This window comes from Oncorhynchus nerka, linkage group LG2 (assembly GCF_034236695.1).
Source record: "Oncorhynchus nerka isolate Pitt River linkage group LG2, Oner_Uvic_2.0, whole genome shotgun sequence".
Lineage (NCBI taxonomy): Eukaryota > Metazoa > Chordata > Actinopteri > Salmoniformes > Salmonidae > Oncorhynchus > Oncorhynchus nerka.
Window position 1 is genome coordinate 14,002,237 of NC_088397.1, and position 26,830 is coordinate 14,029,066.

The window sequence follows — 26,830 nt, forward strand, 5'->3', positions numbered from 1 at the left end:
ATACCCAGTGTAGAGCAGCTTATCTGTACCAGTGACTGATAAATCTATCCATCCTTAATGCAGGATCATCTCCATGTGCTTCACTCTGACCAGTCTCTTCCATACCTGTAGCTTCATAGTGATGCTAGTAACAGGTGTCATCTCTCGTATATACAGTTCTGTATGTTGACTGATCATCAGAACCTGCTTCATGGAAGGCTGCCATATGAATAGATTTAGTGCAAGTGTCTTGGGTTTGTTTGTTACAGTTCAGTGGTTATAACTAATTACCTCAGTTCAATGTGTAGTACACCTCAGTTTGAGTACAGTTCAACATGCAGCCGTTTTCTGTATTGTGTTGAATTATACTACTAAGTTCCCTTATGGGAGAATTATCATGCAAGCTTGTTATGCTCACAAATCTGAATGGCGGTAAGCGGGATTGTAAAAAAACAAACAGGGTTTGCCGTGAAAACACACATGAAAACAATGTTGTTGTTAGCAACCAGATACATTTAATTACATAATTGCAGTGTGTCTTGAAAAAGCTTTTGAGATCGACTTACAGTGTTTATTGAAAAAAGAGGACTATGAATCTCTTTCAATCTGGATAAGGCTGGAATTTCATCCAAGCAGACACAAGCAAACATAGACAAAGTTGGCCCTGGCTGTCAAGGCATTGTACTGAAAACTCCCATGTGGCAAAATACTGATACACATGGTTGGATTCAGTTACAGTAAGAGTACACAGCGGAAGCCTCTAGAATGATTCTCTCAGCCTTTTTAGACAAAACAAGAACACACGCAAATTGTATTACAAACATGCTAACAAGACCAATATTAAGAACCAGTCAGAACTATCAAAAAATCTGATGTTCCTTTTATCCATTCGGAAAATACTAATTCTCTTTAAAAATACGTTTTAGAATATGTATCTTTACATGCTTTTTAATAACTGCAACATTAAGACAGTTCAAATATGTAAAATATAGAGGAATGAGTTGGAATAGGTTCAATTCATATGACATCATACCGTGTTTGAAAGCAAGGCACAGATCATACATTCCCCTTCAACTGCTTCCCTCTATAAAACCACAAATAATCAGCAGAACTGCAAGTATTAACTTAGTAATAGTACAAATACTGTACAAGCTCAGGTGCACTGCAGACAGATACAGACAGTGAAGAGACATTTCCATACAACACTGAAAAAGGCACAATTTGTAACTTTCTGCAAAGGTAAAGGTGGTCACCTCCAGTTTACAAACAAATGCAGCGGCACATTTGACTGGAAATGAAAGTTCCAGATTGTTCCGTTAATCCTCTCAGCATTAGACGTACATCTCATCACCAGTCCTACCTCTAGCCATCTTAAGTTCTTTGAATGATGGAAGGAGTGAATAACATTATAATGAATAAATATCTTTAATAAAAAATATATATATATAATGACGTAGCAATAACAGTAGTAAAAAAGCATTCATTCTGCCATGATTTAAAAAACAGTAAGGATAAAGATGGAGTCAGTTACTTAAGGTGCATCAGACAGACCAGTGTATGCTAGCTAGCAGACAGCAGATATAGAAACGTCGTTGTCACCGGTGTGCCAGGAAAAAAGCCTTATTATAAACCGGGTAGTTTGGTCCTGTGTGATGATTAGCCAAAACAGCATTTCAGCTGTGTGTATATCAGACAATATACCAACGGTATGACACACAAATCCAGTTTATAAAGCAATAAGGCACCTCAGGGGTTAGAGGTATATAGCCAATATAGCACAGCTAAGGGCTGTATCCAGGCACTCCACTTAGCGTCGTGCCGAACAGCCCTTAGCAGTGGTATATTGGCCATTATAAACTGGGTGGTTCAAGCCCTGAATGCTGATTGGCTGACAGCTGTGGTATATCATGGGTATGACAAAACTTTTATTTCTACTGCTCTAATTACGTTGGTAACCAGTTTATAATAGCAGTAAGGCACCTCGAGGGTTTGTGATATATGGCTAAGGGCTGTGTCCAGGCACTTTGCGTTGCGTCATGCATAAGAACAGCCCTTATCCGTGGTATATTGGCCATATACCACCCCCCTCGGGCCTTATTGCTTAAATATACAGTGTGACTGCGGCGAGGAACAGTGATGTAAAGTAACATGCTGAAGTCAGAAATGAAGACGTGGAAACGGTAAGCTTGAGTGTGAATAAACTGCTGTTACTGTAATGCCGGCTGTCCCTAACGAGGCGGAATCAGGCGCAACCAGGAAGAACTGGTTCTTGTATTGGAGAAAGGGCATAAGAACCACATCCAAAGTACAGCTCCAGTGAGATGTGGACATCCATAAGACATCGATAACAAAAATAAGACGGAATAATATAACAATAAACTATATTACAAAGCCATATAAGGCGAAGCATTGATAAGATTATAGACCGTATGAACGGTGAGTTACAGCTTTATGTCAGAGGCACTGATTGTCAAACCCATTAACTTTGTAGTAGTGAGAATCCAGTGTGATGGAAAACTGGCCAGATAGTCCCCGTTTCCCTCCATGAAAATATCAATACAAAGAATTATTATAAAAAATGTCTAACATCAAACTACTTTATATTTTAGTCATTTAGCAGACTCTCTTATCCAGAGCCATTTACAGGAGCCATTAGGGTGAAGTGCCTTGTTCAAGGACACACTGACCTTCCAGTTACTGGCCCAACGCTTTTAACCACTAGGCTACCTGCTGCCCCAATCTAGCCTCAACTTCACAATAAAACACTCAGGGTTGACACATAATCACCTAGATTAAATTAGGATACAAATCTAGTTTGTACTCTTGTTGTTTACAATATCATCCCTTTCATCATTGTCATTCTTAGCACCACAGCTCTGGTTAGTGTGGTGGTGTGGTGTGGTGGTAATGTGTGGTGGTGCGGTGTGGTGGTAATGTGTGGTGGTACAGTGTGGTGGTGTGGATGGGCTCCCCTCACACCCCTCCTCCACTGCGGTCCACAGTCACAGGTCCCCTCAGATCCAGGCTCTCCTCAGCGGTCTTCATCAGGATGGCCAACCTGCTGTCAGACACCTGGCCCTTCTTCACAGCACTCATCAGCTGGGAGCAGGGAACAGAGGGAATATAGAGGATGAGGAAACTGTGGCATAGTTGTGGATGTAATGCAAGGTATCAAATTAACGCAACGAGATACGCTGTATGTGTGTGTGTGTGTGTGTGTGTGTGTGTTAGAGACAGGGATAGAGATACATTATAATGCTGGAGCATGTTCTGATCTAAGCTCCAGGGGTAGTCAGGCTGTGTCTGGACAGAGTACTCATACTACTGACACTTGTGGTAGTAGTACACTGGTTTTACAGTACCCCAAACCATTCTGGGATTCTTACTTGACCATGAAAAGTCATCTCCTGTCAACAGTTCTTGTAATAAAGGTATTCTCTGGTCCTCGGCATTATACTTCCTAATTGATCACATGATGACTTCTAATGACCTGGAAGTACTGTAGCTCTCTCTCACCCTCATTACCTGGAGTCATTGTCATAAGTTTCAGACTGTAATGATCTGAATCTGGTCAGCAGAGAACATACTCCCAGTTAGGCTTTCACACCTACAGCTCCCTTCATAGAAGGGTCTGTCATGCCTTGCCACTCGCAGAAGAGAAAGAACACCCAGCGAACAGAACATGAAAATCCCCTATTCTCCATTAATTACAATGTTGGAATCATGTAAAACTAATGTGAGCATCTACCTGTTCTGTAGCCGAGTGTTAGTGTGTGTGTCTGTGTGTGTGTCTGTGTCTGAGGGGTAATTGATCCTTCTCCCTGAGGAGTCTATTATCATGTTCTCCAGCCTGGTCTGTTTGTTCAGCTTCTCATGGTAAAGAGAGAGAGAGAGAAAGAGAGCAGAGATGGGAGAGGGGGCAGATATTGACCATGGGCCTGAGAATTAATGAGTCCTCTTATCAGTGGAGGGAGGAGAGACCATATGTGAAGATGCACGCGTGCGCACACACACACACACACACACACACACACACACAAACCACCTACCTGTAAAAACTCATTCAGCTCCACCTGTCCATTCTTGTTGAGGTCCACCTGTAAAAACTCATTCAGCTCCACCTGTCCATTCTTGTTGAGGGGGCAACTTCATAATATCAGGAAATTATGTTCTGGGAGGGGCAAGAGACCAGGGAGACAAAATATCAGGAAATTATGTTCTGGGAGGGGCAAGAGAGACCAGCAAGGCATAATATCAGGAAATTATGTTCTGGGAGGGGCAAGAGAGACCAGCAAGACATAATCTCAGGAAATTATGTTCTGGGAGGGGCAAGAGAGACCAGCAAGACATAATCTCAGGAAATTATGTTCTGGGAGGGGCAAGAGAGACCAGCAAGGCATAATATCAGGAAATTATGTTCTGGGAGGGGCAAGAGAGACCAGCAAGGCATAATATCAGGAAATTATGTTCTGGGAGGGGCAAGAGAGACCAGCAAGGCATAATATCAGGAAATTATGTTCTGGGAGGGGCAAGAGAGACCAGTTCTGGGAGTTCTGGGAGGGGCAAGAGAGACCAGCAAGGCATAATATCAGGAAATTATGTTCTGGGAGGGGCAAGAGAGACCAGCAAGGCATAATATCAGGAAATTATGTTCTGGGAGGGGCAAGAGAGACCAGCAAGGCATAATATCAGGAAATTATGTTCTGGGAGGGGCAAGAGAGACCAACAAGGCATAATATCAGGAAATTATGTTCTGGGAGGGGCAAGAGAGACCAGCAAGGCATAATATCAGGAAATTATGTTCTGGGAGGGGCAAGAGAGACCAGCAAGGCATAATATCAGGAAATGACGCCACAGCTCAATGGCCTTTGCACACAGTTTACATGAGCCCTGTCAGCACTCATGGATAAAGATTCCAAAGAGAGTTGTGAAAGTTTCTCACCTGTAAGACCCTCTGAACGTCCACTGTGGTGATGAAGCCTTTACTGTCTTTGTCAAACTTGTGGAACCGGTTTGTGTACCTGTCAATCAAACAAAGCTATTAAAGCAATCTGCATCTCATATCGTGGCAACATCTCAAGGGGAGTGATTTAAGAAGGTCAGGCGGGAGGGAGCAATTGACCAGATTGAGATTGAACCCTTGGTATATCAGGGGTCCAACTCAATCCAGTCAGTTTCTTCCTTAGAACACGTGTCAAACAAGGCCCGCGGGCCGAATCCGGCCTGTGACACATTTCTATCCGGCCTGCGACACATTTCTATCCGGCCTGCGACACATTTCTATCCGGCCTGCGACACATTTCTATCCGGCCTGCGACACATTTCTATCCGGCCTGCGACACATTTCTATCCGGCCTGCGACACATTTCTATCCGGCCTGCGACACATTTCTATCCGGCCTGTGACACATTTCTATCCGGCCTGCGACACATTTCTATCCGGCCTGCGCAATGATTTGTGTTGTCAATTAATTTTGTTCCGCTTCCGTACAGCTGCAATGCGCTGCACTATAAGTCACACGGACCCACACACGAGCCAGCCAATGCGCTGTAACATGTCATCACTAATGGCACTGACCAAATCTTCTACCGGACCGAAAGTTTCAACGTGTTGTAGGTTAAATGTCCATGCCAAGTTTGGGTTCCAACGAGTCATTGCTGTAGCCTACAGGAAATGTCATCTTGATCGTCAAAAAGTTATAACATAAAGGATTCAGAAGTTGGTTTACTGAACGTTACTACTAAAGGATTCAGAAGTGGGTATACTGAACGTTACTACTAAAGGATTCAGAAGTGGGTTATACTGAACGTTACTACTAAAGGATTCAGACGTGGGTATACTGAACGTTACTACTAAAGGATTCAGAAGTGGGTATACTGAACGTTACTACTAAAGGATTCAGAAGTGGGTTTACTGAACGTTACTACTAAAGGATTCAGAAGTGGGTATACTGAACGTTACTACTAAAGGATTCAGACGTGGGTATACTGAACGTTACTACTAAAGGATTCAGAAGTGGGTATACTGAACGTTACTACTAAAGGATTCAGACGTGGGTATACTGAACGTTACTACTAAAGGATTCAGACGTGGGTATACTGAACGTTACTACTAAAGGATTCAGAAGTGGGTATACTGAACGTTACTACTAAAGGATTCAGAAGTGGGTATACTGAACGTTACTACTAAAGGATTCAGAAGTGGGTATACTGACGTAAAAGGATTCAGAAGTGGGTATACTGAACGTTACTACTAAAGGATTCAGAAGTGGGTATACTGAACGTTACTACTAAAGGATTCAGAAGTGGGTATACTGAACGTTACTACTAAAGGATTCAGAAGTGGGTATACTGAACGTTACTACTAAAGGATTCAGAAGTGGGTATACTGAACGTTACTACTAAAGGATTCAGAAGTGGGTATACTGAACGTTACTACTAAAGGATTCAGAAGTGGGTATACTGAACGTTACTACTAAAGGATTCAGAAGTGGGTATACTGAACGTTACTACTAAAGGATTCAGAAGTGGGTATACTGAACGTTACTACTAAAGGATTCAGAAGTGGGTATACTGAACGTTACTACTAAAGGATTCAGAAGTGGGTATACTGAACGTTACTACTAAAGGATTCAGAAGTGGGTTATACTGAACGTTACTACTAAAGGATTCAGAAGTGGGTTATACTGAACGTTACTACTAAAGGATTCAGAAGTGGGTTATACTGAACGTTACTACTAAAGGATTCAGAAGTGGGTATACTGAACGTTACTACTAAAGGATTCAGAAGTGGGTATACTGAACGTTACTACTAAAGGATTCAGAAGTGGGTTATACTGAACGTTACTACTAAAGGATTCAGAAGTTGGTTTACTGAACGTTACTACTAAAGGATTCAGAAGTTGGTTTACTGAACGTTACTACTAAAGGATTCAGAAGTGGGTATACTGAACGTTACTACTAAAGGATTCAGACGTGGGTATACTGAACGTTACTACTAAAGGATTCAGAAGTGGGTATACTGAACGTTACCACTAAAAGGACAATAGGACACACAAGCGAGTATAAATTAATAAACAGTTGAGTCATCTACTTTATGAAATCACAGCCTGATGCGCTCACATCTGTGAATTCAACATCAATTGCATTGCTTTCGTTCCGTTTACTGTGCGCAGCAGAGGTGTACAGACACATAACACAGTCCTAGCTAGGCTCCAAACATTTTGCAGTCTGGCTTCGTTTTTTTAAAGCTCGACAATGAATAACCAAAACTAAACCTGCAACAAATCTACATGCAAAGGAGGAACATGTAGACATATTACAGCGTGGCGGCAGAATTTGGGGTGAGCTGTTGTCACTTCTCAAGGGATATATTCCCTGTTGGACTGGGATGTTATGCCTTTCATACAGTAGACTCCTGGTATGTCTCACCCTAACACGAGGCCATTGTGTTCCAGAACTGTTGCTTGTAGAAACATCTGTTGTGTAAACAATATGATTGTATGATCACCTCTCACTATATAAGAACATTTGACCATTTATTCTTTGAGTTCTTCCCTGACTGCGACCAGAGACAGATCTACCTTGCAGCTGCTCGTATGCATTAAAGATTTTTATTTTATACAATTAAATAGTCTCTGTCTTAATCTTTGGATTGAGCCTAGGCTGACTACTCATCTACAAGACATGTTGAGTGCACCATACAGTAATGCTGCATTCAACCGCACCAGTGATCCATGCCGTGCAAAAAAATGTTACATGTTTTTAAGAGTTAATGTTACAACAACCTAGCTACATTTATGTCATTGTTGTTATTAAAAACGTTTTGATTAGGGACGCAGCATATTATGCACATTCGCAAGCATAGCAGCAAAGGCTGGACAAATATTACTGAGCTCTTCTTTTGTTTTAATTTGTTAAAAATGCTATGTACAGCATCCTATGTACATCAGTGGGCATTGTAAAGGGTCATATTTTAATAAAACAATGGCTAGTTTGGATCAGTTGTATGTACACATTTTTTGTTAAACCCCCCCCACATAACTGGCTATGTATGGCCCGGGAATTCCTTGTGTTTTTTCAATATGGCCCTGTGCTGATTGAGTTTTACACCCCTGCCTTAGAGATTAAAGTAGACTAGAAGTAGAGAGTAAAGTAGACCAGAAGTAGAGTGTAAAGTAGACAGGAAGTAGAGAGTAAAGTAGACAGGAAGTAGAGAGTAAGGTAGACCAGAAGTAGAGAGTACAGTAGACCAGAAGTAGAGCGTAAAGTAGACAGGAAGAAGAGTACTTTGCCACTTCCTGTGTGTCCAGTGTGATCTCTGTGGTCCCGGTCAGCTGCTCAGAGCGGGACCTGTAGCCCATCTCAAGGTACAGGAACTTCTTAGCAGCTTCCAGCTCCTCCTAAACAAACCATGGTAGTGAAGATAAGTTACACTACGTGACCAATAGTATGTGGACACCTGCTCATCGAACATCTCATTCCAAAATCATGGGCATTAAAATGGAGTTGGTCCCCCCTTTGCTGCTCCTACAGCCTCCACTCTTCTGGGAAGGCGTTCCACTGTATTAGAACACTGCTATGGGGACTTGCTTCCATTCAGCCACAAGAACATTATTGAGGTCTGGCACTGATGTTGGACGATTAGGCCTGGCTCGCAGTCGGAGTTCCAATTCATCCCTAAGGTGTTCGATGGAGTTGAGGTCAGGTTTCTATGCAGGCCAGTCAAGTTCTTCCACACCAATCTCAACAAACCATTTCTGTATGGACCTTGCTTTGTGCACAGGGGCATTGTCATGCTGAAACAGGAAATGCCCTTCCCAAAACTGTTGCCACAAAGTTGGAAGCACAGAATCGTCCAGAATGTCATTGTATGCTGTATCGTTAAGATTTCCCTTCACTGGATGGAACTAAGGGGCCTATCCCGAACCATGGAAAACATCCCCAGACCGTTATTCCTCCTCCACCAAATGTTACAGTTGGTACTATGCATTGGGGCAGGTAGCGTTCTCCTGGCATCTGCCAAACTCAGATTCATCCATCAGACTGCCAGATGGTGAAGGGTGATTCATCACTCCAGAGAATGCGTTTCCACTGCTCCAGAGTCCAATGGTAGTGAGCTTTACACCACTCCAGCCAAAGCTTGGCATTGCGCAGGGTGTGTTCGGCTGCTCAGCCATGGAAACCCATTTCATGAAGCTCCCGACAAACAGTTCTTGTGCTGATGTTGCTTCCAGAGGCAGTTTGGAACTTGGTAGAGTGTTGCAACCGAGGACAAACGATTTTTACGCACCAGTCCTGTTCTGTGAGCTTGTGTGGTCTACCACTTCGCAGCTGATCCGTTGTTGCTCCTAGATGTTTCCACTTCACAATAACAGCACTTACAGTTTACCACAGCAACTCTAGAAGGGCAGAAATTTGACAAACTGACTTGTTAAAAAGGTGGCATCCTATGACGGTGCCACGATGAAAGTCACTGAGCTCTTCAGTAAGGCCATTCAACTGTCAATGTTTGTCTATGGAGATAGCTTGGCTGTGTGCTAAATTGAATACAGCTGTCAGCAACGGGTGTGGCTGAAATAGCCGAATCAACTAATTTGAAGGGGTGTCCACATACTTTTGTGTGTGTGTGTGTGTATATATTTATATATACACAGTGTACATTATTCAGAACTTTAATCGTAACTAATTTAAGTAATAATTAATGAAGAGGGATCATAGCTAAATGTAACAACAACTTAAGTAAAAGGAACTGATGCATCTTGTGATAAACCTGTAAAGAGCAGGACAACAGGAATAGCAGAACTGGGGGAAGGTTTACACACACACACACAACACACAACACACAACACACACACACACACACACAGCCCCCTGGAGAGGGAAATCCAGGAAGGGCGTAGATTCTACTATTATACTCTGACCTAACAACAGTTCCAGCGCTCCTACAAGCTGACTAGCAGCACATGGATTTAGGGTTGGTCCTATTCAATCAAAACATTATTATTAGTCCACTGAGTGAGAACGTACTGTAGTCACTGAATCATTAAAACAATGGTTGGATTAAAACAGGTCCTAAGTCTTTACTGGACAGGAAATACAGGGGCAATAATTCATCTTTGAGTTAAAAATGGATATTAAGGCAAGTTGTTCTTTTTAAAAGGTAAAAAGTATTTGGTTGTTTGTATATGTTATTTTAAAGGTGTTGTAAAATAGTTCCTGTAACACTGCCAGACAGTCTACAGTCTAGTAGACAGGAACAACAGTTTGTGACGTACCGTCCTCTTTTTGTCGCTCCAGTCCAGCATCTTGCCCATGATGTCTACGATGCGTGGCAGAGCCTCATCAGCAGCCTGCACGTTGAGGAAACCCAGCCGTGTGCGCCTGGCGATCACATCGATGGCCGTACAGGCATATTCCTTCACAGCATACCTCACCTGGAAGGTGGGTGGGGGTGTGTTTCAATTGGTTAGATAATAGAACATAATAGTCTATGGTTATGATGTGTGTGTGTGTGTGTGTGTGTGTGTGTGTGTGTGTGTGTGTGTGTGTGTGTGTGTGTGTGTGTGCATCAGGAGAACATAAACATGCGGTCTTTTACAGATCTGATGCAGTATCCTGTAGTAGTCTCAACAGAACACATATTGTACCTCACTCTCAATGTAAGGGAATTCAGAGACCAGTCTATTCCCTACGATGGGCCACCTCTTCCCAGTGACGCGCGCCATCTTGGCCACGTCGAATGCTTTCCCCCCGTACGTTGCTGCCAGGTGCTGGGCAACCTGTGGAATGATGGGAAACAGGCCACTATTCAATCAAAACAGCAATCCTTGTTTAAGGTTTTACCAAGACAAAATGACATTGCTCTTGTGTTGTGAGAGGACATTGTGTGGGTGTCCTATAATAAACAAAACAAGGTTTAGGGTGACACTTTTTGATTAAAGCCCAGGTAATGGTTTTGTTTGAATATGCCCCATGAAGACCTAAGGGCAGAAACATTGTTATAAATAAATCCCCTGGGGACATAAGCAGCAGTGTTAGGCGTTTTCCTTTCTGTTTCCCATGAGTTTGAATATGACTCACAGCGTTTTGCCAAAGACAGTATTGAGAGAGTATTGTGAAACACAGCAGGCAGCTGTTCAAAGGCAACTCCTTATGGTTCGATACGATCTTTCAGCAGACAGCTCCAATGTTTTGGATATGCTGAGGTGGGTGATGGGTAGATACAGTTATGTCTATGATTTATCTTGCGTTTGGACCAAACAAGGGGTTATTGCTATTCAGATGGTTGGCTTAGCTCTCTCACCAAAAGGTCAAATGCAGTCAAAATATGAGCACTGACCTTTTGGAATATTCTAGAAAACACCCTAATGGTGTGGAAGGCTTTCTCTAATGAGAAGTTAACATAGATAGGAAGCGGAGCGCTTTCCTACCTGGTACAAATTACTTCTAAAACCTTGAAAGGGAAGTACACTGGTCTGGACTAGAGCCCTCAAACTCAACTCTGGACCGCAAAGCCAGTTCCACTGCATTGTTCCCCTCTAATCAGGGACTGATTTAGACCTGGGACACTAGGTGTGTGCAATTAATTATCAGGTAGAACAGAAAACAGGCAGGCTCTGGACCTCGTAGGGTAAGAGTTGATTAGCCCTGGTCTAGAGCCTTGGATCAATCTCCCTGTGTAACGCGACATCTCAACATTTTCAACCCTCATCCAACCGTTAACCAATGTTAAATGTTCTGATATATGATATACAGTGACTGTGTAACCATAGTGCAACTGACAATGCCTAAGGGAGTATTATATATCCAAAATGGTGGCTAAAGACAGAATGTCTATGGGAAGGGTCTGTCCCCACCTCATTCTCCAGGCCGTAGTCCTGCACCAGTCGGATGTACAAGGTGGGGCTCCAGTCTTGGCCGCCCTCCAGCACCAGGCCCACTGTCTTACTGGGTCCACCCCCCAGCCTGTGGGCTGCAACCGCGGCGTCCAGGGTCTCCTCTGCCATGGAGCGGTACGTTGTCCACTTCCCACCTGGGGTGATGGGATCATCCACATGTTACACACACATACACACCAGATACGACAGGGGGGCAGGTAGCTTAGCGGTTAGTGCGTTGGGCCAGTAACCGAAAGGTCGCTAGTTCAAACCCCTGAGCCGACAAGGTGAAACATCTGTCAATGTGCTCTTGAGCAGGGCACTTAGCCCTATTTGCTGAGGGTCACTCAGGAGGAGTTGGGATATGCAAAAACACATTTCCAATTCACACATGCATATAATACACACAAATCCAAACACCCACCAGATGATTATTATACATTATTATTATACATTATTATTAGATACAGGGCCAGACAGAATACAGAACATGACCTATCCACTTTGAGCAGGAAAAGGTCTATAGGCTAAGAGCCATTGACGGCTATAAACGACCTAGAAACTACTACAGCTGTATAGCACGTCACCAGGATACCACTTGTTTTAGAGTAGGTACTGACCTGCAATGGTGACCAGGCCGCTGTCGCTGACGTTGACTATGTGGTTCCTGCAGATGGACTGGGTGTCTTTAGAGTTGGGGTCAGTGACCAGAGGACGGATACCACTCCACGCTGCCAGGACATCTCCTCTCCTCACTGAGGACCACCGGGCGAGGACAGAGTCAGTATTACACACAAGGTTCCATTAAATCAGATGACCACATCAGATCACATCTTATCACAGGTCCTAGAACCAGTCAGAGAACACAGGGAATCTCATCTGCATGTGATGACAGAGATCATTACCTGAGGCACAGAGGCATCAGACAGGTGTTACATCTAATGGCAAAACCATATCAAGCTAAACAATCAGAAAATCAAGCCTGTAGTGTCTCCAGCACTTAAAACAATTACTAGCTACTGTGCTGTTCCAAAGTCAACGTTACGTACCCTCTACATCAGGGCTGAGGTAGTTTGGGGGTTACGTACCCTCTACATCAGGGCAGAGGTAGTTTGGGGGTTACGTACCCTCTACATCAGGGCTGAGGTAGTTTGGGGGTTACGTACCCTCTACATCAGGGCAGAGGTAGTTTGGGGGTTACGTACCCTCTACATCAGGGCAGAGGTAGTTTGGGGGTTACGTACCCTCTACATCAGGGCAGAGGTAGTTTGGGGGTTACGTACCCTCTACATCAGGGCAGAGGTAGTTTGGGGGTTACGTACCCTCTACATCAGGGCAGAGGTAGTTTGGGGGTTACGTACCCTCTACATCAGGGCAGAGGTAGTTTGGGGGTTACGTACCCTCTACATCAGGGCAGAGGTAGTTTGGGGGTTACGTACCCTCTACATCAGGGCTGAGGTAGTTTGGGGGTTACGTACCCTCTACATCAGGGCTGAGGTAGTTTGGGGGTTACGTACCCTCTACATCAGGGCTGAGGTAGTTTGGGGGTTACGTACCCTCTACATCAGGGCAGAGGTAGTTTGGGGGTTACGTACCCTCTACATCAGGGCAGAGGTAGTTTGGGGGTTACGTACCCTCTACATCAGGGCTGAGGTAGTTGCGGACTTCGTTCAGGATGAAGTTGATGTCTTCCTCCCTGGGGATGGGGTGAGCAGTGATGTCAGTGGGCGTGTCCGTCGTCCCGGCTATGGTCATCTTCTCCCAGGGCAGGAAGAAGATGACACGGCCGTCGCTGGTTGCCGGGTCCAGGAGACCCATGTTGTCAGGACTACAAGAACAGGGCAGAGGGAGGAGGGGCTATGGAAATGACAACTACATTTAGGAAGACCTGGTTGGTCAGCGCTGCTGAATTGAAATTCCCTCATTAAAAATAAATGACTATTTTCAATTCATGACCTAAATTTACCTGGTGTGAAGGTGTGACAGTGTGGCGCTGTCCCTGGTGTGAAGGTGTGACAGTGTGGTGCTGTCCCTGGTGTGACGGTGTGACAGTGTGGTGCTGTCCCTGGTGTGAAGGTGTGACAGTGTGGTGCTGTCCCTGGTGTGAAGGTGTGACAGTGTGGCGCTGTCCCTGGTGTGAAGGTGTGACAGCGTGGCGCTGTCCCTGGTGTGAAGGTGTGACAGCGTGGCGCTGTCCCTGGTGTGAAGGTGTGACAGTGTGGCGCTGTCCCTGGTGTGAAGGTGTGACAGTGTGGTGTCCCTGGTCAGTGTGGCCCCTGGTGTGAAGGTGTGACAGTGTGGTGCTGTCCCTGGTGTGAAGGTGTGACAGTGTGGTGCTGTCCCTGGTGTGAAGGTGTGACAGTGTGGCGCTGTCCCTGGTGTGAAGGTGTGACAGTGTGGCGCTGTCCCTGGTGTGAAGGTGTGACAGTGTGGTGCTGTCCCTGGTGTGAAGGTGTGACAGTGTGGCGCTGTCCCTGGTGTGAAGGTGTGACAGTGTGGTGCTGTCCCTGGTGTGAAGGTGTGACAGTGTGGTGCTGTCCCTGGTGTGAAGGTGTGACAGTGTGGTGCTGTCCCTGGTGTGAAGGTGTGACAGTGTGGTGCTGTCCCTGGTGTGAAGGTGTGACAGTGTGGTGCTGTCCCTGGTGTGAAGGTGTGACAGTGTGGCGCTGTCCCTGGTGTGAAGGTGTGACAGTGTGGCCTGTCCCTGGTGTGAAGGTGTGACAGTGTGGCGCTGTCCCTGGTGTGAAGGTGTGACAGTGTGGTGCTGTCCCTGGTGTGAAGGTGTGACAGTGTGGTGCTGTCCCTGGTGTGAAGGTGTGACAGTGTGGTGCTGTCCCTGGTGTGAAGGTGTGACAGTGTGGTGCTGTCCCTGTACTGTACCTGTAATAACCAGGGATAACTATGTGAACCCCAGCACTGGGCTGGCAGATGTTAGTGTTTTTCCCGTCGTCCATCTTCCTCAGAGAGTCCGTGAACGGTCCTGTGGCGTTAATGACACATTTGGCTCTGACGTCAAATTCATTTCCTGTGAGAGATCATAACTGTTTCAGTCAAAAACCACTGTCATACTGTGTCTTCGTGTGTGTGTGTGCACATACAAGTGTGTGTACCTGTGATAACGTCCCTGCAGCGCGCCCCACAGACCTTCTCCTTGCCCGTCCCTGCGTCTGTTTTCTTCAGCAGGTGGACCACCTCTGTGTAGTTAGCGATGGCAGCACCATGTCTGGCTGCTGTCAGGGCGATCGCCAGGTTCATACGAGCATCGTTATGCTGTCCTGTAGCGGGGGTCGATAGGAGGGGGTCGAAGAGAAGAACAAAAATATAGTATTTTCAGCTGTTTGAAGCTGGTGTACAAAACCCAAAGTAGAAAGTAGCAAAAACTAAACTTAAGAATAGAAGCATAGAAATAGCACACACAGAATAGATGTACCGCTTCTCAGACTTTCTTTCAATGAGAATGACAGATCTATAACTCACATTTCTATGTGCATTTGGTCGGGTTGCCCAAAAAGTAAAATATTGCATCTTTAAGAATGTGGAACGGAGCCTTGAAGTGCAGTGTGGCTGTGGTGTATCTAATGTGCGGGAATCCCTTGCAGGGGCATTTGGTTCATTGCTGCCCTCAAGGCCCGGTCCTAAGCCATGCCTGCTGGTGCTACTCAAATCACTAGTCAGAGAGCTTGTGGGATGGGACAGACAGCCAGGGCTGGGCTGGGCAGTGCTGGCTTGGGGTGGGCTGACGTGGGGCTGGGGTGTGCTTGGCTGGGCTGATGCCTCACATTAAGGCAGCAGAAGGTATGACTGGAGACCCCGTCGTTAACCCAAAATATGATACGTCTAAAAAAACAGTTCATGGTTGCTTGCTGAAAAAATACAATTACACACTTGTGCAGAATGAATTAGTAAGAATGAGGACTCCTGTCTCTCTGTGTGTGTGTGTGTGTGTGTGTGTGTGTGTGTGTGTGTGTGTGTGTGTGTGTGTGTGTGTGTTGGACCACACTGGTCTCCTGGGAAATGAGTAACGCTGGTGAAGTCTAAGATCCTACCCGGCAGGGTGAAGAACAGGAGGAGCAGTCTGGCAGTCAGACCACGGTACTGCTCTCCTCTTCTCTGAGCCGCAGTAGCAGAGAAGGTCAGCTTTTGAAATGTCACGGCCGTGATTGTTCCAGACAGAATAATTGGAGAGAAAAGACCCCCTCAGCCTCCTGGGGGGGAGGGGTACAAACCAACCCAACAATGCTGCTTCAACCCAACACAAAACCCCTCCGAATATTCTCTCTGTTTGCTGTAGGACAGTCAGCACACCCAGAGACAATACACACACAAACATGCTGCCTGGAAGAAATGTTAAGCTACAAATATGTTCTGCACATTTCAAATGAGCAATAAACAAAACGCATTAAAATGAACAAAATGCATTAAAATAAACAAAATGCTAAAAAAATATCAGCATGCCTCACTCTTCCTTAGAAAGTCAAGTGAGTAAATGTGATGAACTGTTGCTCAGGTATCTGGCCTGGTATATTATCCCCCTCAGTGAAGAGGTTGTCTTTCCACTCTTGGAGAGACCTAGTAGAATCTAAATGTAGACTGACTGATTCTGCCTTCAGACACAGAGTTGGCTGTTGTTGGTTTGAAAAAGAGAGGCCTCCAGTCAACTAATGGGACATTCTCTGCACAGAGTACACCCAGATAGAGCCGGAACATCTGATTGGTTGTCTCCGTGCCAATCCAGGCCACGCACACACTACACAGCCTTGGCCCAAGGCACATAGAGAGCACAAGCTGCTCGCAGACACATTGGTTCAGGCATCAATGGACATGTGAGATCTGATGGCCACAGGCTGCCTTGTGTCTTGTCTTGTTGTTGACTTGGGTCACATTCAATCACACCCACACTAAAGAAAAATGATTTTGTTACTGTTGGGGAAAAAGGCAGTATTTTTATGAACATGAGTTTTGTTTTGTTTAATAACAGTGTGAATTCTTAATGTATGGCAAACCGGCCCTAGACATAGCCCACTTAGCAAACAGAAGAAAAGCATCTTGATAAATGAGACGGTTATTACCATCCTATCGGAGTATTACTGACTGAAGTGTTGGTATGTCCAACAACACTTATACATCTTAGTCATTTAGCAGAGACACTGTTATCCAGAGAGACTTACAGCGAGTGTAACACATTTCGGACCAGTTCCCCGGATCCAGACTAAACCTACTCCTGGACTAAAAAGCCCTTTCAATTAAGATAATAATGAGAAATACTCACCATCATAGTAGACGATGGCTCCCACCAGCTTGTCTTTCTTTAGCATGGGGAAGAGTTCCAGAGCCTTGTTCTTACTGAGGACATAACTGCTCTTCAGACACTGGCCTCCAGCTACCAGGTCGTACATCTTTATACCAGCCCAGTAGTATGGCAGCTGCCACCATCTATAAACAGATAGTACAGTACAACATCTTTCTACCAGTCCAGTAGTTCATCTAAGATGGCGCCGAAGGGGATGGCTGACGTTTTACATGCCTGTAACCAATTGTGCTAATTTGTTCATTTTTTGCGTTGTTTGTACCTTATTATTTAACTTATTTTGTACATAATGTACATAATGCTACCGTCTCTTATGACCGAAAATATCTTCTGGATATCAGAACTGGGATTACTCACCATGAACTGGAAGAAGCTTTTTCCTTTAACGAGTCTGACGAGAAAGATTGATGCAGATCGGGCTGCCGTAGACGAGCGAGTAAACTCCCACTGCCATCAATTCTACTTGCTAATATGCAATAATTGGAAAATAAAATTGATGACCTACGATTACGAATATTCTACCAAACGGACATTAAGAACTGTAATATCTTATGTTTCAACGAGTCGTAGCTGAACAACGACATGGATAACACAGAGCTGGAGGGATTTTCACACCGGCAGAACAGAGAAGCTACGTCTGGTAAGACGGGGGGTCTTTTTGTCAATAACAGTTGGTGCGCAATGTCGAACATTAAAGAAGTTTAGAGGTATTGCTCGCCTGTGGTAGAGTACCTTATGATAATCTGTAGACCACACTATCTATCAAGAGAGTTCTCATCTATATTATTTCGTAGCCGTTTATTTACTACCACAGATCGATGCTGGCACTAAGACCACACTCAATCAACTCTATAAGGCCATAAGCAAACAAGAAAATGCTCACCCAGAAGCGGCGCTCCTAGTGGACGGGGACTTTGATGCAGGTAAACTTAAATCAGTTTTCAAAAATTTTCCAGCATGTCACATGTGCAACCAGGGGGAAAAAAAACTCTAGACCACCTTTACTCCACACACAGAGATACGTACAAAGCTCTCCCCCACCCTCCAGTTGGCAAATCTGACCATAATTCTATCCTCCTGATTCCTGCTTACAAGCAAAAAGTAAAGAAGGAAGTACCAGTGACTTGCTCAATATGGAAGTGGTCAGATGATGCGGATGCTACGCTACAGGACTGTTTTGCTAGCACAGACTGAAATATGTTCCAGGATTCATCCAATGGCAATGAAGAGTGCACCACCTTAGTCATCAGCTTCATCAATAAGTGCATCGACGACGACATCCCCACAGTGACCATACGTACATATCCTAACCAGAAGCCATGGATTACAGGCAACATCCGCATCGAGCTAAAGGCTAGAGCCGCCACTTTCAAGGAGCGGGACACTAATCCGGTGGCCAATAAGAAATCCCGCTATGCCCTCAGATGAACCATCAAACAAGCAAAGTGTCAATACCGGATTAATATTGAATCCTACTTCACCGGCTCTGACGCTCGTCGAATGTAGCAAGGCTTGAAAACTATTACTGACTACAAAGGGAAACCCAGACACAAGCTGTCCAGTGATGCAAGCCTACCAAATGAGCTAAATGCCTTGTAAGCTCGCTTCGAGGCAAGCAACACTGAAGCATGCACGAGAGCACCAGCTGATCTGGATGACTGTGTGATAACACTCTCGGTAGCCAATGTGAGGAAGACCTTTAAACAGGTCAAAATTTACAAAGCCGCGGGGACAGATGGATTACCAGGACTTGTACTCAAAGCATGCGCAGACCAACTGGCATGTGTCTTCACTGACATTTTCAACCTCTCCCTGACTGAGTCTGTAATACCTACATGTTTCAGGCAGACCACCCTAGTTCCTGTGCCAAAGTAAGTGAAGGTAACCTGCCTAAATAATTACCGTCCCGTAGCACTCACGTTGGTAGCCATGAAGTGCTTTGAAAGATTGTCATGGCTCACATCAACAGCATCCTCCCGGATACCCTAGACCCACTCCAATTTGCATACCACCCAAACAGATTCACAGATGGCGCAATCTCAATCGCACTCCACACTGTGCCTTTCCCACCTGGACAAAAGGAACAGGTGGTGGAGGGTGGTGCGTATGGCCCGGTACATCACTGGGGCCAAACTTCCTGCAATCCAGGACCTCTATAATAGGCGGTGTCAGACGAATGCCCATAAAACAGTCAGATACTCCAATCACCCAAGTCTTAGACTGTTTTCTCTGCTACCGCACGGCAAGGGGTACCAGAGCGCCAAGTCTAGGACCAAAAGTCTCCTTAACAGCTTCTACCCCCAAGGCATAAGACTGCTGAAAAATGTATTGAATGGCCACCAGACTATTACATCGACCCCCTTCCCCCCCCCATTTGTTTTGTACACTGCTGCTACTCGCTGTTTATTATCTATGCATAGTCACTTCACCCCTACCTACATGTACATATTACTTCTGTAACCACGCACACTGACTCTGTATCGGTATCCCCTGTATATAGCCTCATTATTGTTCATTTATTGTGTTACTTTTTATTATTTTTTTTACTTTAGATAATTTGGTAAATATGTTTTTTTTTTAACTCTTCTTGAACTGCACTGTTGGTTTGTAAGTAAGCTTATAAGTAAGCATTACACAGTAAGGTCTACACTTGTTTTCAGGGCATGTGACAAATAAAGTTTGATTTGATTTAGGACAGCAGCTGCCACCATCTATAAACAGACAGTACAACATCTTTATACCAGCCCAGTAGACAGAGTACATTCAACCATTACATTTATATGTTGGTCAATTAGCAGATGCTCTTATCCAGAGTGACTTAAAGTCAGTGACCATTCGAGGTGACCATTCGAGGGTAACCATTAGAAGTAACCATTAGAGGTAATATGTAAATACACCTGGTATAACTAGCTGTCTGTTATACAGAATGGCCATCTGGCTATACGATTGAACATTTTAAAATGTGTATACATGTTTTAAACAACCACCACACACAGAAAATGTTCAGTTGACAGGGTATAACACTCATTCTACTAACTGTGTGGACTCGTGTCTTACTTGTAAACAGGGAGCATGATGGGTAGTGGGGCAGACAGATGAGGGGCGATGTCTAGCAGGTTGGAGCGCTCGTGGAGAGCCTCTTTCACCATCATGTACTGAGAACAAGGGAAAGAGGGGTTCAGAGGTCAGTAAAATGGGTGGATAACATCTAACACATAACACAGTACTTGTTGGTAGAAGAGTAGGAGTATAATCGTAGCATTCACACAATAGCAGACCAAGGAAGGATTATGGGAAACACCTAGTGCCCTACAACCCTCTGAATCTTCCAACCTCTCAATCTCTTTTCAATGATAAAATGTCCACAACTGGGGAAAACAAAGCAATGTGATCACAGAGGGAACCAACTGTCAGGCAGCATGGGAAAAACAAGCCGTTTACCTGTTCGTAATCTAACTTCATGATGGCCTTTTGGAGGTATCGTACTCCCCCGTGGATGAGCTTGGTGCTCCGGCTGCTGGTCCCCGATGAGAAATCATTCCTCTCCACCAGGGCAGTCTTGAGGTCTAGGAGAGCAGAGACAAATCAAGACAAGACCAGGATTTAGACAGTCTGAAGTATCACCCTATTCCCTATATGGCACACTACTTTAAACCAGGGCTCATAGGGTTCTGGTCAAAAGTAGTGCACTATATAGGGAATAGGGTGCCATTTCAGATGCACCCTCAGAGTCAGAGTTATTCAGGAGGCATTTGGTAGGTTATGACTTCCATGTGCTTCTCCTGTCGTGTAATATGCATGAAGGGAAAATGGCAAGGCATGCATATTGCATTGAGGGCCTCGTAATTTTTAGAGAAGAATAGCCTCGACTCTCCTGCACATTGACTGAAATTGAAATGTAATTGACCCCAACCAAAAAGGTTTTCCAAAATGGTGCAGTTCATGGGGACTCACTGCGTGTGACAGCGTCTAAGGCACATCCGGAGCCCGTGGCCCCTCCCCCTACGACAAGGACGTCAAACTCCTCAGTGTCTTGCAGGGTGGAGAGCTGAGCCTGTCTGGTTGGGAGCTCATCTTTAAACGGCTGCTTTAACTCCCCCTCCGCCGCTACGTACGACAGCCGTGCCTGGACAACATGCAGGACAGGCACAGTTACATCTGTTGTTGTGAAGGCATTGTCTTTTGTGACAGACTGAAAATAATCAAGATTTGGCTCTGGGTTCAGAGATTAGTGAAAGCATAAAGCAATGTCTTAAAGCCTGGATAATCTCCTCTGGGATACATGTGTCTACATTGTCACAGCAACATTGTCACGACCATAGATATCGATGGTCACAACAACATTGTCACGGCCATAGATATCGATGGTCACAGCAACATCAGGTACCCATATCGGTAAGGGTTGTACCCACAATCCTATTCATACAGAAAGACCCCTGCTTGCAGTACTTAGATAATAACAATGATTCCTGGTGTCTGATTTGCAAAAGCACAAAAGAATTCAGGGAAATAGAACAAAGTCAAATCAAGTCTGTTCTGAACTCAAGGATCATGGGGACAAGCAAGTTAAGCATGGCTGTCGTAATGAAACATTTGATTCATTTTCTATTTAGCATTTTATTCTCTAAATGATTACATCGAGCTGCTGCGATGCCACTTGGTCCATTTGACTTGCAAATCTGTGAATGAAACCCGGGCATTTGTAATTTAGGGCCGTAACAGTAAACAAGATCAAATAATTAGTGTCTATTTCCATGGACGTGCATATTTAAAACACCCACAGACAATTAAGTGGCATTCTGCCCTGCAATCACGTTGAGTACATGGAGTCAGTGAGACAGTGGATGTCATGCAAATGCCCAATCGCCCACCGCCAGAAAACAGAAAAACGTTCAAGCTTGAAAGAGATTGTGCCCTTGTCACAGAGGAGACCAAACAGACATATTTATCCAATTAGCAGTAGATTCTCCAGGGTTAGTTAGTGATGGCCTCTGTCGTCCGCATGCCTGATTGCAGATTATTATAATTTTTTCGGAGGTGTGTTTCACTTTTGCTTACCCATTTATTCTTGTTTGGGAGGAAGGTGAGGGGGATGAGATATTATACCAGGATACAGAAATAAAGGTTCACATTAGGACAAAGGGTCACAAAGGGTCACACAAAGGGTCAGATGCTTTAGACAAGTGACCTGGTATGTCACTAGTAATAACAGACCATTGAAATAGAAGATATAATGTAAGACGTATTTATATCTGTGGCGCTGATTAGGTTCAAAGGTCAAGAGATGCACCCGTTTCTCTCTTTCTAACGTTACCCACACGACTCCTTGGCTATTTCAATCCCTGGTCTACAGTGATGCAGTGGTCACCTGGTCTCAGATCGGTTTGTGCTGTCAATATAGTCATTATCATGTCAAACATTTTCGGCACAAACAGATCTGGGACCAGTCTATTGCTTTTTCACACAGCAGTTGCCCTATTAATAATATCAAGTGATGCATCGCCATGGAAACATCATGGAGGTGTATTTTTTCCAGTTCCCTGGAGTTTCAGATGCTATGTTATATGATCCACATGAGCTTCATCAGATTTGAATAAATGAAAAATAATGAAATAAATTCAGGACTCCCATTCCTCCTCAGTGTTTTTTTGTTTGTCTGTCAACATCAAAAGTCATGTTCCCTTCTTTTTTTTAACGCAAATGAAACTAGGCATAAGAACTTCTCACGTCACATAGCTAAAGTCCATCTTACCACTTCATAAGGCAGTTTATGGCAAGTTGCGACAGAAAGTAAGCTATTTTATGATCAGGGTTGGTCCCATTGAAGGTCTTCATATTCAGGTCAACTTCACTCTACACAGCTAAAGCCCATTGACTGTCTTCACATTCAGGTCAACTTCACTCTACACAGCTAAAGTCCCATTGACTGTCTTCATATTCAGGTCAACTTCACTCTACACAGCTAAAGTCCCATTGACTGTCTTCATATTCAGGTCAACTTCACTCTACACAGCTAAAGTCCCATTGACTGTCTTCACATTCAGGTCAACTTCACTCTACACAGCTAAAGTCCCATTGACTGTCTTCACATTCAGGTCAACTTCACTCTACACAGCTAAAGTCCCATTAAATGTCTTCACATTCAGGTCAACTTCACTCTACACAGCTAAAGTCCCATTAACTGTCTTCACATTCAGGTCAACTTCACTCTACACAGCTAAAGTCCCATTGACTGTCTTCATATTCAGGTCAACTTCACTCTACACAGCTAAAGTCCCATTGACTGTCTTCACATTCAGGTCAACTTCACTCTACACAGCTAAAGTCCCATTGACTGTCTTCATATTCAGGTCAACTTCACTCTACACAGCTAAAGTCCCATTGACTGTCTTCACATTCAGGTCAACTTCACTCTACACAGCTAAAGTCCCATTGACTGTCTTCACATTCAGGTCAACTTCACTCTACACAGCTAAAGTCCCATTGACTGTCTTCATATTCAGGTCAACTTCACTCTACACAGCAGTCCTATCTGAGCAGCATAGTCTTGAATAATAGTGGAACACATTCCTCAGTCTAGATAAGACATGCCCAGATGCAGGTTGACGTTTATTGTCATGAATCTTGTCCTGGAGGCAGAACTGAGCCATTTCCACGAGACAGGCCAGCTGGAATGTCAAAATTGGCTATATCGTAAAAATGCATGAAAATAAAAATGTGCTTTTGTCTTAATTTAAGGTTAGGGTTAGGCATTAGGGTTAGCAGTGTGGTTAGTGTTAGGCATTAGCAGTGTGGTTAAGGTTATGGTTAAGGTGTGTGCCAGCTAGTGACCACTCTGCAGAGCTGCCTCCAGTACATTAGTCATCCCAATAAATGCCAACCTGCTATCCAGATGGGCGTTCACTATAGACTCCCAGGAGCATACCCTGCCATTGTCAGATGCTGTCCCAGCATTCCCTAGTAGACTCCCAGGAGCCTGCCCTGCCATTGGCAGACACTCTCCCACTCTCAGTACTATCTATAACCTGCTGCAGAGGGACTCTGCGGTGTAATTTACAGGTCCTGACTTTAGAAACAGACTACCATAACATTGGCAACATAAAGATGAGATTAGAAAATGTTATTGTCCTCAATGCAGCATACAAACTCAAAATCCACACAAGTATGAGAAAAACAAGTTTACAAAACACAAGCAGATTGTGTGAAATGCAACCCACTACATCATCTCAATGTCCCAGGCCTACCTGTGTCTTTCTGTATTCCGACAGTTGTGATAGGCCCAGAAGAGCAGCGGCCGCCCCGGTCCCGATGATAGCTGTCCCTTTCAAGGCCTTCCGGAACGCCATTGATGCTGTTCCTGCAGCACAACACACAGCAGTGGACTGAGTTAGACACACTGGGTTATATTGCAATGACATGACAGGTGATCATGTGGAGAGGGCGTGACAGGAGGGCAAAGAGCCAATCGGCTAGGGCCAGGTGCTGAGGGACAAGGTGGGGGTAGGGGGGCATGGGATTCACAGGCTGAAGTAGTGGAGGAGAGTGTGGGAGCCCTGGGAGTGTCTGTGTGAGACACTTGGATGACAGCTGACTTTTCTTTAACATTCTTACTTGTCTGACAGTTAATTATTTTTTAAAACCTTTATTTAACTAGGCAAGTCAGTTAATACAATGACGGCCTACTCCAGCCAACCCCTAACCCGAACGACGCTGGGCCAGTTGTGCGCCGCCCCTATGGGACTCCCAATCACGGCCGGTTGTGATACAGCCTGGAATCGAACCAGGGTCTGTAGTGACGCCTCTAGCGACGCCTCTAGCACTGAGATGCAGGGCCTTAGACCACTGCGCCACTCGGGAGTTAAGACGACACCTGGTTCACCCACTCAGGTGCCGTGACATGATGGCCACTTTCTCTCCATCATTCTGACAATCTACTTAAAATACATTTTTTTCAATATATTCTAATCTACAACTGAGCAAACATCATAGTGGTGTATGCATGCACACCAGCAGCTCTTGTTTCACTAGGCCAGAGGTAATGATTTCCCTCATAAGATGAGGAGAATTTAAAAAATGTCTGTCATTTTCTTATCTGTCATGAATGTAGGTAGGAAAATCCTTTTGGATGAGACAAGCTGCGTTCTGTGTTTATTACCTGTGTATTATGTGTTCATCAGATGGATCATAAAATCAAATATATGATAATAAGAAAAAAAGTACATGTAGTATGACATCGTCGTGTTGATCCAGTGAATGTGTTAGAGTGCGGCAGGTAGCCTACAGTACCAGTAACCGGAAGATTAAGCAAGGCGCTCTGTACTACTAGGGCTGACCCGTAAAACAACACATTTCACTGCACCTATCCAGTTTTCGTGAAAATAAAACATATTTTTGTATTATTTGTTTTTATTATTATTATTATTATTATTATTATTATTAATACTCAGCATGATTAAGTATAGGGGGAATGAATGGGGAGGGGTCTTACAGCCCCGCCCACGCAGAGAGACAAGTACATTATTGGTTTCAGAATGGCATTACTTCCTGGTGACACATCTCCAACGTAATACACCAGGGCCAAATCCCACATGACAGCAGCCGTTTACTCAACTGAATGACAGAAAATGAAGAAATTACGCAGGGAACCACATGAATTAGAGACATGATCACGCGAGATACAGACGCCACCATCCACATAACATACAGTAAATCCCTCTAATACAACATTTTAGCTTGAGACTTGTTGTTAATGACAACAAATACACATGCAAGAACAGTGACAGCAACTCATATGAAGGTTCCGAGTGTTTACACAAAAACGACAACGTGAATTTAGAGGACAAACTAACTTAGCATTTGTTCCAATTCTTATACGTTACATAAAAATTTTAAAAAGTCAATCCATCCCCATTTCGGTGATACTGGTTATCCGATGCAAATGCAACAGGAAGTAAATATAACTCTATTTCACAGTGTTTTTATTCTATAGAACGGTGTAAAATAAAACAGAATGCCGTATCATCATCCTAACAGAAACAGAACAGAAAACGTTGAAGGTGCACTGGTGAGAGGGTTCTAGCAATACGTACAATGCCGCATTGACGTTCGCAATGATATTGTCTGGCTCGCTGCCAGTCGCTCAACTTTTCATATTATCAATATAACAATAAAGAAAGGGCACAAATATGTATTCTAAATCGTTCACTTACTGATTTTCTATGTTCAATTGATGATAACGCCGGGAGAACGGTGATACAACTCTGACAGCCAGGAGAACCAGGAAGCAAAGATTAGTTGACTGACATATGGGTAGACCAATGGGATTACACAATTATCCAATCAGGTTGGAGAGGGCGTTGCTATAATAATGAGGTAAGTGAAGGGCAAAATTGCACAACGTTTCCTCAGGAATCCCCATCCTCAATAGTGCGGGGTCACTATTTAGCCACAAGTGTCACCAGCCCTAGTCATTATTTTACATGATTGTTGTTTGGTATCTTCGTACATACCTCTATATTTTGCGTAGGCTGCTGTAAATGCAACAATGCATATCATTAAGTTAGTTGTGAATTGAGGTGAGATTGTTATTTGTTTTTTGCAATGCTTTCATCAGGCATTTCGTCAACCCATATGCGTTCATGTGTATTATTATGTGATGTTTTTTT

General features: G+C 44.3%; 1 protein-coding gene across 2 annotated transcripts; it reads right to left on the minus strand.

Annotated features, from left to right (window-relative positions):
- Positions 1-471: 471 nt before the first annotated feature.
- On the minus strand, positions 472-26,478 carry LOC115115828 (glycerol-3-phosphate dehydrogenase, mitochondrial-like). Of its 2 annotated transcripts, XM_065023569.1 has the most exons (18): positions 26,375-26,478; positions 24,410-24,522; positions 22,224-22,232; positions 21,120-21,291; positions 20,607-20,731; positions 20,223-20,320; positions 17,127-17,290; positions 14,968-15,132; positions 14,738-14,882; positions 13,492-13,685; positions 12,478-12,612; positions 11,837-12,012; positions 10,628-10,759; positions 10,256-10,414; positions 8,268-8,380; positions 4,922-5,000; positions 4,029-4,109; positions 472-3,078 (listed from the first exon to the last, which is right to left on the minus strand). In XM_065023569.1, exons 2-18 carry the CDS (start codon positions 24,509-24,511, stop codon positions 2,953-2,955), a joined length of 2,175 nt encoding a protein of 724 aa, XP_064879641.1. In that variant the 5' UTR covers positions 24,512-24,522; positions 26,375-26,478; the 3' UTR covers positions 472-2,952. The 2 variants fall into 2 exon arrangements, with proteins under 2 accessions (XP_064879641.1, XP_064879640.1); XM_065023568.1 differs by lacking the exons at positions 472-3,078; positions 4,029-4,109; positions 22,224-22,232 and having other exon boundaries at positions 4,865-5,000.
- Between the last annotated feature and the right edge of the window lie 352 nt (positions 26,479-26,830).